Source organism: Tenrec ecaudatus, chromosome 7 (assembly GCF_050624435.1).
Source record: "Tenrec ecaudatus isolate mTenEca1 chromosome 7, mTenEca1.hap1, whole genome shotgun sequence".
NCBI classification, from domain to species: Eukaryota; Metazoa; Chordata; class Mammalia; order Afrosoricida; family Tenrecidae; genus Tenrec; species Tenrec ecaudatus.
The window spans coordinates 18128066-18148261 of record NC_134536.1 but is presented as its reverse complement, the minus strand read 5'-3'; the positions used below and the strand labels follow the sequence as shown (position 1 = coordinate 18148261).

Here is a 20196-nt window from a genome sequence, read left to right as displayed (position 1 = left end):
TAAAGACTTGCAAGAGGCCATCTAAGATACAACGATTCGTCTCTACTTGTCTGGAGCAAGGAGAAATGAGGGAAAGTGCACATAAAGATGAAACTAGTCTGCAGGACTCACATCCCTTCTGACATGGCCTCATCCACTGAGACCAGAAGAACTAGATGGTGCCCAGCTACCCTTACCACCCTTTCTGATTAGGGAAAGAGTGGATGGACCCAGATAGAATGGGAGGAAAATGTAGAACAAAACTCAAATTCTCAAAAATTCTCAAAAAGCCCAGACTTACTGGACTGATTGAGACTAGAGGAACCCCAAAGACTATCACCCTGAGATTGCCTTTAAACGTGGACCTGAAACTCTTTCCTGAGGTTATCTTTTCAGCTAAATTGCAGATTGGCTCATAAATACTCTCACCCATGAATACTGTGCTCCTTAAAAAGAAAAATCCACCTACATGAGAGCAGATGGCCAACATGTAGCCTCCAGCAAGACAAAAAGGTAAGGTCTGGGCAAGGGAGTTGGCTGGATGGAAAGGGAGCAGCCAGAATAGAAATCATGCGAATGCTGACACCTGGTAAAAATATCTGTGACGAACATCACTGGACAATCTGTACAGAATTTGTTAATAGGGACTTGACCGGCCACGCTGGCTCCTGTGTTGGGTCGCCATGGATCAGAATCCACTCAATGGCAGTGGGTTTGGACCTTTCAGTAATTTGCTGTGTAAAGGTCCACTAAACACACAATAGAATATTATCTAAAGACTAACAAAGAAGTAGAGCCACCACTCCAAAATACAGTGAGTATGACCTTAAGGCAGGGAGCAAACCCACAACGCTCTAAGGGTCCCCGTCCAACAGTACCTCCACAGTTGCTGTGAGACGAGCCCCCATCGGTTGGAAGGCAACGGAAACACACAGTGGGTGCTGCAATAATGGACTCGGGCTCGTCCATGAGTGTGGGGAAGGCGCAGGACTGGTCAGTGCGTTGCTCTGTTGTCTGTGGGTTCAGGGTGGACGCAACAGCAACTAGCAACCACAGCAGCCAGGCGGAAGGAAGGATGCCGGGCGACACGAATGGCAGGCTATTTATAACCCCCTGAATGACATAGGATTCACACAGCAGGCCATTCTCAGTGTTAAAGGGAGTGGTACATTCATCCCTGCAATTTCATGTTTTCTTCATTCTTATTATTAGCTCCCGGTTTTCCCCTGCCCCTTTCCCCTCCCCAAACCCTCCTGTCATAACCCCAAGAAACTATCCATCTAGTTGCTGTCTCCATAGATTTACCCAGCCTGGGAGTCACAGGACGAAAATCACTTGTGTCTGCGAGTCAGGTGGCAATGAGCACTCCTGAAGCAGGCTCTCAGGGCTGACGGGTCCTCGGAGACCATCTGGTTCAAGCCCTTGGGTACAGAAGAGGCAGTGGGTCTAGACACACACCGTAACTTCCTCAAGGCAGAGCCACTACTAGAACTTAGTCAAGGCTGCGGATGGAGACCTGGTTTTGATCTCCACCCTGCTTTCAGCAGACTCAATGGTGCCCACGTGGGCCTCGCTACCACAATATGTGGCGAGAGTTCACCCATCCTGGCCTCCAAGAACAGTCCTCTCAGTAGTTCTTCACTCCCTCACCAGGCCTCCCAAAGACAACTGGTCTCCCAAGATGGTTTCGTCGGTAACTCTTTCCTCCATAAAGTCAGACCAGCCACAGGAGTCAACTTGACTTCAGAGGAGAAGAGTGCTTCACAAGGGTTTCCTGGCTGATTTACCCAAAAGTAGTTCACCAGACCTTGCTTCTGAAGTGTGTCTAGGTAATTCCAACCCTTTAACCTGTCAGTTAGAAGCCTACGGTGTCAACTGCTTGCACTACCCAGGGGCTGTTTTCTTTATGCAAACCTTGTTTTTGGTTATCATTGTAGTAGGGGCTCATACAACTCTTATCACAATCCTTACATACATCCATTGTGTCAAGCACATTTGTACACATGTTGCCATCATCATTCTCAAAACACCCGCTTTCCACTTGGGCCCTTGGTATCAGCTCCTTATTTTCCCCCTCCCCCGCTCCCCTTTCCCTTCTGAACCCTTGATCGTTTATCAATTATTATTATTTTGTCCTTTTTAATGGAGATCAGGGACTAAAATCAATCCCGACTTGGATGCAGGGATTGACCCGCCCTCTAGGTGGCACTACCAACTAAGAATTGGTCAACAGCCGGTACCTTAAAGGGCACTTACACTAAAATGGAGGTACTTAAACACCCAAATTCAGAGAAGCTGCATTACATGACGGGTATGGCATCATGATTGGAGGAATGTTTATTAACTAGCAGCCTGCGGTGTGCAGATGAAACAGCCTTGCTTGCTGAAAGTGAGGAGAACTTGAAGCACTTGCTGATGAAGATCAAGGATTGTAGCCTTCAGTGTGAATTACAACTCAAGGTAAGGAAGACCAACATCCTCAATGGAGAAAAAGTTGAAGTTGTCAAGGATTTTGTCTCACTTGGAACCACAATCAATGTTCATGGAAGCAGCAGTCAAGAGATCAAAAGATGTATTACATTAGGTAAATCTGCTGCACAAGACCTCTTCAGAGTATTGAAGAGGAAGGATGTTGCTTTGAGGACTAAGGTGAGCTTGACCCAGCCATGGTATTTTCCATTGTGTCATATACATGTGAAAGTTGGACATGAATAAGGAAGACCATAGAAGAATGGATACATTTGAGTTGTGGTGCTGGAGAAGAATGTTGAAAGAACTACGGATTGCTAAAAAGACAAACCAATCTGTACTGGAAGAAATAAGGTCAGAGTGCTCCTTAGGGGTAAGGATGGCAAGACTTCATCTTACAGACTTTGGACATGTTGTCAGGAGAGACCAGTCCCTGGAGAAGGACATTGTGGTAGTTAAATGATTTGATGTCAACTTGAAGTGTATGGGTGGAGTCTAGATTGCCAATCCGGTCACAGCCTGATGGTGCCTTCTTGTGGGCGTGACCTCCTCACAAGGAGGGTCCTGGGAACCTCCCCTTCTCTCTTTGCCTTTACCTTCCTGCTGGAGAGCCACTCTGAGACATGCCAGAGCCCTGTGAGGAACTGCACCATTAGATCCACAGGACTTTGCACCCCCTGGCTTGTGACCTTCCTGCATTCTGGATCATTGCATGTGGCTTTGTGAGTCTGAAGAGGAACTTATGGACTAGTATCAGACATGGATTTGAACTGGACTGGGCTGGGGTATTTTTGACGCATCATTCCTTCTTGTTATAAAACTCTCTCTTACCCAGATCTGAGCGACCCTGGTTTTGTTTCTCTAGTCAACCCGGCCTCACAGAGCCATCATGTTTGGTAGAAGGGCAGAGAAAGAGAGGAGAGCCCACGACAAGATGGATTGACACAGCACCTGCACCGCTGGCCTCAGGCCTAGGACTGAGAGTGTTTCTGTTGTGCATTGGGCCGCTATGGGTCGGAGCGACCTTGATGGCACCTAACACCACCACCACCACCCAAACTGTCCAAAGACAAGCCCTTCACACCCTTCAAGTCTAGAATGGAACCCACCCCGGGGGTCACCTGGCAGCCAAACAGGCAGGTCTATGAGGTGAACGATACCCCTCTGAGGAATGAACTCCCCAGAACCCGAAAGGGTAGCATTTTCCCCACAGCAAAACTCCAGTGGTGGGGGGTGGGGCAGGAGAGAAAGGAGTGGACATGGGAACCGCTCAAGGGGCTTGCAACCAACATCTGGAGACAAGATGTGCATAGATTCCTGAATGGAAACAAATTTGCTCTGTGAACTTTCACCCAAACCACAATTTTAAAATAAAGAGGAGATGATACCAAGGGCTCAACTAGAAAGTGAATGTTTAGAAAATGATGGCAACATATGTACAAAAATGCTTGATACAATTGATGTGTGGATGGATTGTTATAGGAGCTGTAAGAGCCCGTAATAAAATGATCTTTGTGCATATGTGTATATATATTTACATATCCAAATTAAAAAAAGAAAAGCCCTTCATAGAATTTCACATGTTCTGCAGACATGTTTGGGTAAGCCCCCAAACCAAACTCACTGCCACTGAGGCCACCGCAACTTATAGCCACCCTATAGATAGGATAGAACTGCCCCTGTGGGATTCTGAGAGGGTAACTCTTTACGGGGGTAGAAAGTCTCATCTTTCTCCTGAGGAGTGGATGGTGGGCTTGAACCGCTAACCTTGCGGTGAGCAGCCCAGTAGGTAACCCACACACCAGTAGGACTCCTCATGTTTGTCTAGCGGCACTTAAAACATAGAAGGTAGATCAGCAAGAGGCTGGAAGAAAATATATCAAACCATGAAAAGCAGCTTTCATAGTGCATTTGAAGTCATGATCATTTCTGTCTTATGATTATATATTTTTCATATCTTCTAGAGTGAGCAAAAATGTTCATGCTAGGTTATTAAAATAAAGAAATAATAAGTTATTAAAATGTAGAAAGACTATTTCAATGAAATGTATGCAGAATTTGAGTACTGGAAAGACATGTACAGAAAGATCATCTATATTTCTGTCTCATATTCAAATATCCATGCAAATATAAATAAGTAGAAAAGGTTAGAATGAAGGACTCCTCTAATACTTGAGCAGTGTGTATTTTAAGCTAACTTAGTCTTATTATTATTTTTTTAAAGATAAATTTAGCTAAACAGGAAGCCTAACACTGACTTATGAACACATGTAACCATTTCAAGATTACATAACAGTTTCTTTACATTCACTCGCGTAGGTGGTGGGGCTGGGAGGAGAAGATTCCTGTAAGTATGTTGAGATTAGGCTGCTTCATCTCAAAGTCATCTAAAACTTAACAAAGAGGTCATTAGTGTCTTAAACAAGTTGCTCAAGTTCCCAACTCTAACTTATTTACAAATAAATGCATTGGTCCCTTGAGCATGTATACATGCATGTATGCATTTAGTAGGCATTCCTTATTACAAACGAAGCAGCACATGTCATATATATACATAATTGTCCAAGTCTCTACCTACCTAGTTCCTCGTATTTTCCCTGAGGTTATGTCCCTCATTCTCCTGAGATATGGAGTCCTTGGGGATGAACACGTCAGCTCTGACTGAAAGGCTGGTGGTTCAAGCCCACCGAAAGGAACCTTGAAAGGCCTGATCACCCACCTCTGAAAATCCAGCCCTTCACTGAGGGTCCCAATGCGCTCCTCACCTCTCTTTACTTTGGTCTTGTTTTAATGAAGGAGTTCCCCTAGGGCAACCTTTGTGGGTGGCTTTCCTGAGAGAACAGGCCCATTCCATCCTGAAGGGCCTAGACTGCAGACCTGTGGGATAAATGACTCACAGCCCAAGTCCAGAAGGAGCTTGCTCCCCAGGGATATAGAATAGATTGAGAGCCTGTACTCATACAAGCAGGTGATGACATACTCTGCCCCATGAAAGCAGGAAATAGCTATGGAAGGAGAGACCTTCATCCTGGATCACATAAAACAATTATGTGTATGAACTCTGCTGGGGAGGTGTGGCAGTTGGGTTCAGGGAGTGGTAGTGTGTGGGAGCAAAGGTGAAAATGTGAACTGTGCAATATCTTGGGACTACATGTCCCAGAAACCCTTGCTACTCCCTCTTTCATGCAAGCGGGAGGGGAGAGAGAAGCACCACAGAGCCAGACAAGTACGCTGGTGGGATGATTTCTCTCAGAGAGATTCTTAGTACAATTTCTCTATGCATCTTCAAAAAATTGGAAAATCTGATTACTAACTTCATATGGAGCCCAGAATTAGCAGAGGACTCCCCAAGAAGGACAGAGTGGGAGGGCTTGCTTTACCTGACTTTAGCACATACTATACAGCCCCAGTGGTCAAAACCGCATGGTATTGGTACAAGGACACATACTCAGACCAATGGAAAAGAACTGAAAACCCAGAAATAAAATCATTAATTTTTTGGACAAGGGCCCCCAAAATATCAAATGGGAAGCGGATGCCTTCTTCAACAAGTGGTGCTAGAAGAAATGGAAATATACCTGCAGAAAAATGAAGCAAGACGCTACCTCACTCCATGCACAAGAATAAACTCAAGGTGGATCACAGAACTTGAGGTAAAAACCCCATACTATTAGGGCCACCAATGAGGGAATTGGGGCAAGTCTGAGAACTTTGGCTCAGGGAGTACACAGGCTATCAGAAATAGGGAAGGACACAAATACAGATGAGTCACAAATTGACAAATGGGATATACTGAAGATAAGACACCTGTGTACATCAAAAGAGAGTAATAAGAGAGCCCACGGACTGGGAAAACATCTTTAGCAATGACACATCAGACAAAGGCCTTATTACTAAAATCTACAGTATTCTGCTAGCTTCCAAAAAGAAAGGAGGTGGGCAAAGAACCTGAACAGAAGTTTCACAAAGGTAGAAATCTGAATGGGCAATAAATATATGAGAAAATGTTCCTGATCATTAGCCATAAGAGAAATGCAAATTAAAACAACTATGAGATACCACCTAACACCTTCAAAGATAGCCCAATTCAAAAAATCAGAAAGCAACAAGTGTTGGAGGCGCTGTGGTGAGATAGGAACTCTCGTCCACTGCTGGTGGACCTGTAGGTATGTACAGCCACTATGGAAATTGATTTAGGAATATCCAAAACAGATGGAAATTGAGCTACCATAAGACCCAGCAACCCCCCTACTGGGCATATACCCAGAAGAGGCAAGAAACAAACCACGGCCAGACATCTGTGCTCCAATGTTCATCGCGGCACAGTTCATAATTGCAAGGAGTTGGAAACAATCCAAATTTCCATCAACAGACAAATGGATTAAAAAAGTGGTACATACATACAATGGAGCACTACGCATCCCTAAAAATCAGTGATGAACGCATGAAGCACATCGCTGCACGGGAAGAACTGGAGGAAATGATGCTAAGTGAAATAAGCCTAGCACAAAAGGATAAATCAACGTGAGTCTGCTGAGGTAAGCTTAACAATGCAAAAGGGGCAGAGGGAAAAGCTCCCATATGCAAAATTCCTAGAGTGAGGTCCAGGTAGGATGGCAGGGCCAGACCAAATCCTGGGGGTACATATGGTAGCCAGCAAAAAAGGGGGGGAGAATGACATTGGTAGCAGGGGAACAGAGCACTAACCCACCCAAGGGGAGGGTATTGTTCATATCTCCACAGGGAAAGAGGGACCAGACTTCAACCAGTGCTCCAAGAGGTGAATGCAACATAGCGGCATGAAGTAGGGAACCAATAGAGAGGTCCAAGGGGCTGGTGCCAATCCCAACTATGTGGACAGCCCCTCCCCCCACCCTCCCAGAAGAATTAACTTGAGAGGACAGCACTGAAGCTACCACTCAAGGAGAGGGACATGCCTGACCAGAGCATGCAGGAGCAAATGAAGGGGGAGGGATAGAGATTAGAGCACATCCGGGCCCACCAAGCCCAGAGGATGATATTCCCGCTTAAAGCAGCCAATGCACAGAGAGGACCATAGTGCTGGCCCCACCACAAGACACGACATTCCGCACTGACCCATAGTGCTACAGGAGGCAACACTGGAGACACAGTGTGGGAATTGTGCCTGATCTGATCCTACCACACCAAGGTAAAACACTAAGGGTGCAATAGAACAGCAAGGGGGAGCAGAGTAATGAAGTCCAGAGGGAGTACCAAAAATAGACTGTGGGGCCAGGGCGTGGCACCCGTCAGAATGACTGGGAAACACTCGTAAAGGTCAACAAACAGACACTGAACTATTTATAAGCTTTTCTTTTTTTGTAGTTGGTTTTTGTTGTTGTTTTCTTTTGTTGCTTTGTTTTGCTCTGTCATGTTTTTGTGCATATTATGGTTTCTGCATGTATGTCTAGATACGATAGGAGGGATAAACAATCTGGAGAAAACAATGGGACCAACAGTTCCCAAGTAAGTGGGTAGTAACAAACCCAGGAACAAGGGAACAACAAGTGACCTAAAACCGATGCCAAGTAGGGTGTAGGAGGCCTGGCAGGGCTTGATTCAGGGCAATGTAACTGAGGAATTACTGAAACTCAAATGAAGGTTGAGCATGATAGTGGGACAAGAGGACTTTAGAAGGAAATAGAGGAAAGAACTAGGAGGCAAAGGGCATTTATACAGGTCTACATGCAGGCATGTATTTTATCTCCGAATTATATATCCTGCCTATCTTATATAGATAGGCATACAGCTACATTAATAAGTGCAAAAACCAGGCAAAGTCAAATAAAACAACAAAGGAAGTCAAAACCAACACAACAACAGCAACAAAATAACATTAACAAAAAGAAAGCCACTGGCAAAAATGGAAAAACCTATAATTAGTTCAAGGTCTGTTTGTTGGCCTTTAAGAGTGTTTTCCAGTGGAGTATGATGGGTTGCCACACTCTATCTCCAAAGTCTATTTTTGGTATTCCCTGGGGATTTCCTTCTTTGCTCCCCTTGCTGCTCTGTTGCGTGCTCTTAGTGTTTCTCTGGAGCATGATGGGGTCAGATTGTGCACTATTCCACACTGTGTCGCCAGTGTTGTCCCCTGCAGCGCTATGCTTTAGTGAGGGACGTTGTGTCTCGCGGTGAGGCCGGCCCTATGGGCCTCTCTGTGCATTGTTTTTTCCAAGCAGAAATATCATCCTTGGGGCTTGGGGGGCCAGGATGTCCTCTCCTCCCTCTCCAACCCTTTTCGTTTCTTCCATGTACTCTAATCTGATGTGCCCCTATCCCAAAGCTGTAGCCCCATTGCTGTCCTCTAAAGTGCATTCTTCTGAGGGGGGTGGGGGGGCAAATAGTTGGGATTGTGGCCAGCCCTGCTCCTTTAGTTCTTTAATGCTTCCTCCCCACCACTATCATGATCCCAATTCTATCTGATAAATCCGACTAGACCAGAGCATGCACATGGGTACAGATAAGGGCTGGAAACACAGGGAATCTGGGATGTATAAATCCCTCAGGACTGATATTGAGAGTAGCCATACCAGGAGGGGAAGAGGAAGGTGGAGGGAGAAGGGAGAATGGATCACAATGATCTACCTATAACTCCTTCCCAAGGGGATGGACAACAGAAAAGTGGGTGAAAGGAGACATCGGACAGTGTAAGACATGAAAAAAAATAATTTATAAATTATCAAGAGTTCGTGAGGGAGGAAGTGGGGGGAAGGAGGAGAAAAAATGAGCTGATACCAAGGGTTCAAGTAGAAAGAATATGTTTGAAAATGATGATGGCAACAAATGTACAAGTGTGTCTGACACAATGGATGGATGGATGGATTGTGGTAAGAGTTGTACGAGCCCCCAATACAATCATTAAAAAAGAAATTTCTCCATGTAATCTTTCCCCCCGCCCCAACAAAGTCAGCTCCTGCAAACCCTGTGGAACACAGCTTTCCTCTGGCATATATGGGGTTGTCATTATTGCGCTCAGGGGAAAATTTTTCTTCAAATAAACTCAAACACTGAACCCGCTGCCTTTGAGTCAATTCCGACTCATTGCGACCTTATAAGACAGAGTTGGACTGCCATTTTGGGTTTCCAAGGCTGTAAATCTTTTAGGAAAGCCTCATCTTTTGCCTGAGGAACAGCTTGGTGTGTTTGAACTGCTGACCTTGTGATTAGCAGCCCAACACATAACTCACTATACCACCAGGGCTCCTTTTTCTTCAGATTCAGGCAGGTTAGCTCCCGAGCAGGAGGTGAACAGCTCCTGAACCCCAAGTCCTTACCTGGCAGAACAGGCCTGACTTCACCCTCTGGCCCCCGAGATGTGGAATCATTCTTCTTCCCTGTGTTCAATACTGCCGGTGGCTGATTTGGGGCTGTGGCTTTCTGGTTCATTTCCAACAAGGAGAGGCCTCTTGCCCCTTCACTCAGTCCTGTGGTTCCTGTCTGGGCGGGATCAGCTGTCATGTGAGTCACCATCTTGCGGCCAAGGTTTACTATGGAGCAAAAGAGCTACTGTTACTTCTGGATTTCTTTTCTGAACTTAAACTGAGACCACTGTGGCAGTTACATAATTACTGTCAACTTGAAAAAGAGGTGGGGTCTAGCCTGTCAATCAGGTCACAGCTTGATGACCTCATTTGGAGGCACCAAGGAGGTAAATAGCTCACTGGAGGCCAGACCCACACTCTTTCCCTGCAAGACATTCCTGTTGACAAGCCACATGGAGCTGTGCTGATGGCAGCCAGAGTCTTGGAGCTAGAGGAGCCCCTGGGAGACACACGCCAGAGCTAAGATCTTCTATCACCACTGGATCCACAAGACTTTCCACCTGTCTGTGATCTTCCTGCACTCAGCATCGTTGCAGCTGTTGAAGAGGAATTTATAGACTGGTATTGGAGATAAAGGAGGCTAATATCAGACTTATGGACTTGATCTGGACTGGGCTGGGATGTTTTCTTAATAGACAATTACTCTTTGATTTAAAGCTCTTCCTTATACACACAGGCGTCTCCCTGGATTTGTTTCTCTAGTCTCCCCAGACAAACACAATGAACGGCAATGAAACCATAACCCATCCATGTAAGATATCCCATGAAATACTATCTAATTTTCAAATGCCAAGACACATGAAGATCTCCCATGAATGTTGGCCTGAGATGTTGAAAGGAGACAAGAGCCTTCCCCCAGGACTGACATACAGAGGATGCCTTCTCCAAGAGCTGGCAACTTGAATTTGAACTCCTAGCTCCCAGAACTATGAGAGAATAGGTTTCTGTCTGCTAAAGCCATGCACTTGTGGTATTTCTGTTATAGCAGTACTAGGTAATACGGCAGACTTTGGTACCAGGAGTGGGGTACAGCTCTAACAGATACAGATGCCTAAAATGTACAAGTTGCTTGAGAATTAGGAGATGGGTAGATGTCAGAAGCATTTACAAGATGCCAAATAGTAAAAGGCTAGATGGCCTTGAAGATACTATGGGAAAATAATGTGTCAGGGATATAGTCTTTCACTGTACTTATTCAATCTGTATGCTAAGCAAATGATCCCAGAAGCTGGATTATATGAAGCACTCTGTATCAAGATTAGAGGAAGATTCATAAACAGCCTGTGATAAGCAGATGATACAACCCTGTTTGCTAAAAGGGGATTGACTAAAGAAGATAAAAGACTTCTGTATGGATTACACCTCACCAAAAAAAAAAAACCAAAACAGAAAACTCACAACTAGATCAATAGCAACATCAAGAACACACACAAAAATAGCTGTCCAGGATTTCATCTTACTTGGATCCACAAGCAACGACCACAGAAGCAGCGGTCAAGAAAACAAACGATGCATCGCACTGGGCAAATCTGCCGTAAAAGACTTCTTTAAAGTGTTACAGAGCAAAGATGCCACTCCATGCCTCAATATTTTCAACAGTCTCATGTGCATAGGAAAGGTGGACACTGAATAAGGAAGATGAAAAAGAACTGATGCCTTTGAATTTCCATGATCACAAGAGTGTGAAATGTGTCATGGACTTGGCCAGGAGAATGAACAAATCTGTCTTAGAAGAAGTACGGGCAGGATGCTCCTTAGAAGGGAGAATGGTAAGACTTCTCACATATTTGGGACATGCTGTCAGGAGGGACCAGGCCCTGGAGACTAACTTGCTTGGTTGGTAAAACAGAGGCCGTGAAAAAGATGCAGAACCTCCACAAGATAAGGATTGACACTGTAGAGGTAGCGAAGCATTCAAACAGAGGACGATGTTGATGACGGTGCAGGGTTAGACAAAAGGCTTCTACGTGTCAAGACTGACCTGACAGCACTTAACAACAACACTGTAAAAGCCTATATTGTCTTGAAGAGACTGTTGGTGGACTTTTGGTCGCAAAAGGCAATCTGGTGAGCTCTCAGAAGGAAGTGAGGAGAGCCGTCTCAGGAGGTGGTGCAGACATCAAGCAGCAGCAGCAGCAGCAGAGAACTGGCAGCACAGACGCTGAGAACAGTAAGACAGACAGCCTGGGAGCCAACCCTCAGAGTTAGAGGTCCAAGCGCCTTTGGGCAGGACACTTCGTGGCAGAGTGGCGTGCCTCTGCGTACTAGGCGATGGAGTTCACGTACTGTCATACACGGATTCACCACCAGTCGGAACCAACTCAAGGCACCTAACAACTATTTCCAAATGGGCGATCTGGTCTTTGTTGCTCAAATAATGAACTTTCTAAACATCACACATAAAGAACTTGACCAATACAAGACTTAAAAATCTATGGTTTTGAGATTTTGCATCCTTCTGCAAAGGAGTACTTCATTAAAACTTTACATGGCTCTTCTCTCTGAATAGTCATCTGTGTGTAGATGGCACTTGGACAGAGATTCGTGGAACTCCGAGACTATGGTCTTCAGGTCTGGAACTGAACTCACCTGTGTGCCTCAATATTCAGTCAATCCGGCAAGTCCAAAAGGGGAACAAGAACCCTAGTGAGGTATGGACACCTTAGAATCATCTACCATTTGAGATCAGGGCGTCAACATTTGCGCAAGGACAAAGTTCAGAAAGGTAGGAGAGAAGGAACAGTGGAGGTAGGAGACATGAGGAGGAGGTAGGATGTCCCGCGTGGTGTTGGGGATGGCAATCGATGAGACGACACAAAATACATCTGGATGGGTGAGAGTAAAACTGATGATCTGCTCTGGAAGCCTTCACCCAATTCCCCACCGCAGGCTGAGACAACAGACTCATTTCCCACACTCTGGTATGCCGCAACCATTCTCAAAAACAGTCACCACCAAAGACTGAGTGACTTCAAATTTTAAGACAGGATGTGGCATACGGTGTTTTGTTTCGTTTTGTTTTATGTTGAAGACGACTCTTTTGGAAAATTGAGAAAGAAAGTAAGAAGCAAAAACAATAGGTGACACCAAAATTTAGCCCACTATTGCTCTTCAGAGGCTCACAGTGGTTTCCTATTGAAAGCACAGCTTTCCCATATAAAATGAAACCTACAACCAGAGAAGAGTGGGGCGGTAGAGAAGAGATGAAGTTCTCACTTCATTCAGAAGAACACAGCCCCCCTCCTACCACCCTTGCCCTGCTCCCGCTTTACCGGAAGACTGGAGACCGCTCACTCACGGTTTTGGCAGAAGGCCTCATCCGACCCATCAGGGCACTGCTCCACTCCATCGCAGGCCAGAGTGATGTCAATGCAGCAGCCGTCATCACAGAAGAAGTGGTAGCGAGAGCAAACCTTCAGGCATCCTGTCCATAAATGAGCCGCACATCACAGAAACCTTCATTTAACAAAATGTGAAACTAGCTCTTCGCCATACCTCCTCCCTCTAAGCCTAGGCAGTCTGACGGTGGGGTTTCCATGTCTCTAAACCGTCTGCAAGAACTCTGCATGCTTCAATTTGTACCACATCAAAGCAGCAGTTCGGGCATCCTTACTCAAAACGTGTTTGTGTGGGTTGTTCTTTGAGTTTGGGAAATAGAGGAAGGCTGAAGGGGCAAGACCAGGGCTGTCAGCTAGATGGGGTGAGGTTTTCCAATGAAATCCTTGTAGGACAGCCCTTGTGCTTTGTTAATAGATTTTTACAAAAAATCCTCAATCCTTAACTTCCTTGGCCCTTTTCTCACCAATGCAACTTTCAATTTCCTTAAAACTTCTTCATTATAAGCTCCCATTTACTTCAAGGCAATCTGTCATGATTACTTATTTGGGATCCTAAAATACAGGCATGATAACCATTGAAGCTGATCTTTCTGCCTTGAATTTAACTGGCCCAGCAGATCCCACTGGAAGCCACCATCTTGATTGAACTTGGCTATCTGGATCATCTGGGTAGATCAAAGACCTGTCCCTGGTTATGATTAATTCCATAAACTCATCTTCCTGAGCTTCGGTCTTGATTAATAGAACTTATGGAGAGGTGAGCCCTTTAAGCTAGCTAATCTTCTTTGCACAGTGTTTGCAGCACCCACCAAGCCAAAAGCATACCAAAGCCAAGATGTTGGCTTAAATGGGAAATACTGAACCATGTGAGGTCCCAATCTAGTAGCTATTGGATCATGGTCATTCGGTGATCTTCTAGCAGTTTCTGGGCTTGAGGCCCAGTTTTCTTCATTCACAAAGGATACCTGCTTGTCTCTTTACCCTAGGAGGGACACGCTTGGTTACCGTTACAGCTGTGTCAGTAATAGCAAGGTCAATGCATATTACTGAGAGGAAACAGATTCCCTGACTCCACCTCTGGTTTTCAGTCTTTTTTTCTCAGCTTTACTCCATTGCATGTTATTTTAATGTGACCAGTAAGAGATTCCATGGGGCAGTAGTGTCCATGAGCCTCTCTTGTGTTCGACATAAGGCACCTACTCCGAGGGTAACCCGAGTGGCCTGTGAATGACCACAATTGATTCATGCCTCTGGGCTCCTTCAAACACATTTGTCATCATCTTGGTAAAGGACCAGATGTTTATCGCTGGCAATGTACCTTTGGAGCCTGAAACAGTGGCCTGAGTAAATGAACTAGGCAAACAAATGCCACCTGCTTATCTCGGTGCTGGGGTGGGGCTTGCTACCTTGGCAGGTACCTTGGTCCCTGTGGCTTCCGTTGAGAGTGATGGGCATCTTTCACTTCCCCTGAGGGCTGCAGTGCATGAGCATTTTCCTCCCAGAGTTGACACGTGGGGTGGGCCCTGCCCCTGCCCAGGCTAGCACTGCGCCCTAGGCCCAGTTGGTGCTAGTGGGTGACATGGCCTGAAGCCAGGCAGCATTTCTACTGGCCCAAGAGTGACCAGCATGCCCAGGGCTTCTGTTTATTGTTGTAACAGCATATGTAAAAACAGTAGCCATCTCTACATTCTTGGAGTGTCCAGTCCAGGGCCTGGCTGTACTGTTCAATCTAAGTAAATCAACAGGCCATGTTCGGACCCGGGCTGTTTGCATGAATTCTCAGCTGCTGGTGACTCCAAACTGACGTGGACCAGAACTGCATGGTTGGCTGGTTCATGTGCAGTCACTACCCTGCTGCCCACCATTAGCTCAAACCTAGGCTGGACAAGTAGTCCACCACCTTTTGCATGCAGCTTATCACGGTCTGTCTCCCTGTGGAAGGTCTATGTTCAAGGCTGCCAGGTCCTATGGATGCTGTTGTTAGCTGCTATCAACCTGTGTACGTACAAAACCACATGGAGACCCATGGGGCGCAGACAAGAATTTCCACTTATGGTTTTCATGGTGGTGTAGAGGGAAACGTATTGGGCTGCGAACCACAGAGTCCACCCATCTCCATCTATGGGTCGAATTGCCCCCCAAAGAGAGGCTGCAGCCCTCTCCCCTGCACCTGTGAACATGATTCCGCTTAGAAACAGGAGGTTGTTGTTAGGTTGGTGGGAGCCTAATGGAGAAGGGTGTCTCCTAAACCTAATCCCTTTTGAGTGGCATCTTATAAAAAATCAGAGTAGGCACAGACACCCAGAAAGGGAAGTGAGTAGGTGAGGTTCGTTTGTCTACAAACCAATGAACGTCGAGGCTACAGACAAACAGGGTCCTAGGGCACCCCTGCAGTCTGCGCCCTGAATTGGGTTTGTAGCCTCCCAAGCGGAAAGAGGGTGAACATACATGCCTGATCTTTAAAGTCACCCTTTGAGGCTGAGGAAACTCAGATGCCCCAGAAGCAAATGGTGTGAGGGTTTCCCTCGGCAAGACGGCCCAGCGTTAATGCTTCCAGCTTCCACAAACGGGTCTGTGCGGTTGCTTTAAACCCTACCAGCTAATATGAGACCCATCTTAGATATTTTACAAAGATTTTATTGGCACATCTGTTAGTAAAGGGTCTACGAAAAATTCTCAATAGTACTTTCCAATGAACATGTGCGCTTCATGCAGTTTCATTTGTTTTGTAAGGATTCTTCAGCGCAGGAAACCGCAATGCACAGCGGTTTCGTGTTGGGCTACAGCCCACGATGTCTGCAGTTGGCTGCCACAAGCCCGGCCCTCCTGCGGGAGCTGGTGTGGATGCAGCAGCAGTCAGTGTGAGTTTGGGAGTTTTCCTCCATGGCATGCTTGGCATATACCTATCAATAGTACCCCCACCCTCACCCTCTCCCCCATATACCGCCTTTAAACAAAACCCATACCCGGCAGAGTGGAGTCGAGAAAAATGGGACTGTCCCTCGGGTCCAGCCTCTCCCAAAGGGATGTCACTGTGCATCCCCAGGGAGGCTGCCCCCAGCAAGGCCACTGAACCCCAGATAGAACAGGGCCTGTTTCTGATTTTGTATTTTCAGCACAGACTCAACAACTGCCAACATAAAATGGGGGTGCCTGCAGGAGGTGCAGTCAAAACTGAACATGTCAATCGGACACCATCCTTCCTGGGGGCCGAGTGGACCCGCCTGCACGGAGGGGGGGGGGGCCTCCTCCTCACCTTCCGCGAAGGAAGCTGTGGGCAGCACAGTCACCGAGACGTTGTCGGAGCTTCTCTGGCCCGCGGTGTCGGTCACGGTCAGCTGGAAGGTGTATCCGCCTTCTTGTAAGTGGGACAGCTTCAGCGTTCCCGAGTGCGGCACCTGACGGGCAAACAGGACACAGCACAGGTGTTAGGAGACCTTCAGCACACAGCTCAGCAGGAGCCCAAGTCAAACCGGAAGTCCATGGCATCCTTGGAGTGGTCCCAGGACCTGCCATGCACCGGCTTAGCAGCTGGGCCTCGCCTAGAGTGCCTGACTTCCAATTTTAGCTGGGATGACGATACCCTTGACCGATCATCTCCATTTGTCCTTAGCAGCCACTGTTCCAATTCTGCGCCTCCTTCCCAAGCTCCATCCCACAACACGTGGTTCATTCCTTCTCAGCAGTGACCCCCTCTGTTAGGGGGGATGAGGACCACAGTCCTGGCTGAGAGAGTACCTTCATCACCCATCACCCACCCGGGAGGGACAATCTGCGCTCCGGCTAGTCCTCACCATCCCCTCCATCTGACCCCAGCTAGGAAAGCACCGACACCTTCATTCATTTCTATTCCAAAAGACTCTCCTATTTCCATGCTCGAGTGTCTCAAGACCTAAAAACAGACAAGTCAGATACTCTCTGGCCTCATCCATCTGCTCCTCCACAGCATAAAGGCTGTCTATTCCACCCTGTCCTCTCTGGTTGCCATGAGTCAGAATAGATTAATTGGCAGTGGCCTGGGTTTGGGTTGCTATTTCCATTTCCTCATTTTCCATAAATTCTTTTTATTTTTTAATTGATGGTAACATATCTAAAATTTTTGTCTCCCAACATTTTTAACATATGCAATCTATGGAGCAAGTTGGGCTTTCTACTTCCATGAAGAGTTGCAGTCTCCAAAACTCACGGGACCAGTTCTACTGTCGCTATGAGTCAGAACGGATTTGAATGCAGTGAGACGGTTTGGGGACATTATGATATCCATCCTGTTGGTAAACTATCACCACTGCCTGTTCTCCCATGTATCCTGCACGTCACCCAGCTGACTCCCGTGACTCCACGAAACTCTACTGGCAAAGCTCACTAGCAGGCCTAGCCAAGGCCAATGAGCTGTTAAATTCCGTAACTATGTAGTATGCATTAGACCATTTTCATTGTTAATTTTCACGGGTCCTAGTACTGTGTCTAGCAGGGCTGGCCCCACTTACCTTCCTGACGCTCCCACTGCCTGGGCCTCGCTCCCAGCTCCCCTGACCAGTCCTGGCCAGCTGGGCTCCCAGGGGTCTCACTTCTGCCCACTCTCACACTCGGAGCTCCACCCCCACCCATGGCGCTGCTCAACGTCCTCTTCACCCTGGCTTGGTACTCAACTGCTTTCTGATCGTGATGGGGCAGGAGCAGTCCCTTGGAGCCCATCCTACCAGAGCGCCTGTTAACTGTCTTAATTGCTGATTTTACAGCAATTGCTTTGTCTCAGTAGACTTGTCTGGGTATTGCTCTCAGCAAATGGATGCTGGTGATCAGACATTTGAAGCCGTGTGTGCGTTCATGTGTGTGCGGAAGCACAGACAGCTGGCGTGCTAAAACAGCCATCTCCCACGAATCACTCACTGCCATGGAGTCCCCTCCGACTCCCAGGGTCCCTACAGGCCAGCTGCAGCCGTCCCTGTGGGCTTTATGGGAGAGGAAAGCTCCCACTGGCAGAATGCCTACCATCGTTCACGGGCAGCAGTTGTCGCTGTTAGGTGTCATCAAGTCGGTTCTGCCAGCCTAGGCACAATCGAACAGCCAGCCTAGGCACAATAGAACACAACACTGTCTGGGCCCACACCATCCTCACAGTTGTTTCTGTGCTGGGCCCATTGTTGCAGCCACCGTCAGTGGGTGCATCTCCTTGAGGGCCCTGCTCATTGGTGGCCCTGCTACTTTAACAAGCCTGATGTCCCCCACAGTACAACACACTGGCAGGTAAGTGGTGGGTAGAATGAGGTACAGACATGCTTGTTTTGGCTGTTGGTGAGGTATGAGAGTGTGGGCCCCAGCCTCAGAGAGTCTGAGAGTTGGGCCAGGGAACCTGCACTTGACAAGTGAGGCCAGGTGATCCACCAAGGGTTAGGGGCACAGGCTGGTATCCAGGCGACCTGTCTGAGTGTCCATCCACCGAGAGCCAGCTGTGTGGCCCTGTCTAGGCCACAGACTTGCTCTAAGGCTCAGCTGCGTCACCTGGAAAACTAAGTATGAGCAGCATGTGTGTTGCAGGAAGGTAACCCTAGGGAAGAGCTAACGCAGGGCCTGGCCCATCCTGCGTGCCAAACACTCCACCACCCCACTGGTGGACTCCCCTCTCAAGCTGAATGGCACTTCCCAGTTAGTGCACACAGGACGGGACCCTTGAACAGGGACTGTCACTCACTGAGACAGTGGCAGGATTGAGAGCTCCTGGTGGCAAGATACCCCGTCCTGGCCTCACAGAAGCAATCAGCTGAAGAGCGAGCAGAGAAGGCCCTTGTACTCTTGGGTTCACTGCAAAGACACACAAGGGAGCATTCGCTGCTGCTCGTTATCTCAGGTCATGATGCGAGAGCCGGTCTACCAGTCAGACAGGGCCCGATGGAGCGTCAATAGACTACCCACAAGGGGCCCCCATGGAGCGCCAATAGACTACTCACAGGGCTACCACAGAAAGTGAGCTAGGATGGCTTTGATCACTTTAAAGCTTCTGAGTGGCCCATGGAACCCAAGAAGCCAGCACACCTGAGGCACCAGTGTGAGGGTAATCAGCGGAGATCAGGGAGTCAGGTGAAAGGATGGACAATGAGGCAACATCTATGGCTTGAAACCTTGGAGTCCTGTTTGGCCCCCTTTTTCCCCCCTCTCACATCCACCCTCCAATCCCTCAGGAAACCCTGTCAACTCAGCTTTGAAAATGACACCTGAATCTCACCTCCCTGTCTCCCAGCTCCTACGCCTCTTGCGCCACCCCCCAACTTTCACTGTGGTAAAATATATGAAACATCAGTTTTACTATTTTATTGCAAGTCAATGGTGCTAACTATTTGCAGGCCCTCAACGAGATGAAATTGACACAGTGGCTGCAATAATGGGCTCAGGCATAGGACCAAGTGTGAGGATGGCCCAGGACCGGGCAGTGTTTCGTTCTATTGTGTATAGGGTGCCTATGGGTCGGAACTGACTTGGCATCTAACACCAACACCAACACCAACTACTACTACTACTTGGGTCGCATTGTTCAACCATGAACTTGTCATCACCCCAATTGGAAACTCGGTGGTCAGCATACAATACATACACTTTCTCCCTTCCCCCAGCTCACAATTATGTTTACACTACTTTTTGTCTCCTTGAATTTTCGTCTTCTAATTAGGTTAATTATATAGGTGGTAAGCCAGGGTGCAGTTGGTTTTGCTGGACATAAATGGAACTATTGGTACAAACAAGACCCATCCTTTATTAAGTTTCTGTCTCACATGGAATGCCAAGATCATCTTGTTAAAACATTTTTAAGCATCTGAGGGATGTGAATTCATCACTGATTTCTGAATTCCAAATATCCCTGAACATCCTTGTACTGTGTCATGCACCTAAATGTCGTGTTTTGCATTTTGATGTTACATTTAAATAAATTTAAGTGAACTGTTTAATACTCACAAGGTGCACTGTCACCTAGTGAGCTGCCTGAAAATATGACATCTTGCATTAAGAATTTATTAAAGATTAATAACCACTTAACACTCAATAGATTCCTGCTTAAAATAGAACGTAGAACC

General features: G+C 47.0%; 1 protein-coding gene across 3 annotated transcripts in view; it reads right to left on the bottom strand.

The window, feature by feature from the left end:
• The window catches only part of LRP11 (LDL receptor related protein 11), a 43937-nt gene that overhangs the window by 11108 nt on the left and 12633 nt on the right, over positions 1–20196 (bottom strand). For 2 of the 3 annotated variants that reach the window (XM_075554391.1, XM_075554392.1), the window contains exons 3-5: positions 16386–16527; positions 13090–13215; positions 9744–9956 (exon numbers count right to left, since the gene is read on the bottom strand). In XM_075554391.1, coding sequence (XP_075410506.1) covers positions 9744–9956; positions 13090–13215; positions 16386–16527 — 481 coding nt within the window. The remainder of the gene's footprint in view (positions 1–9743; positions 9957–13089; positions 13216–16385; positions 16528–20196) is intronic. The other variant, XM_075554393.1, reaches the window with a different exon arrangement.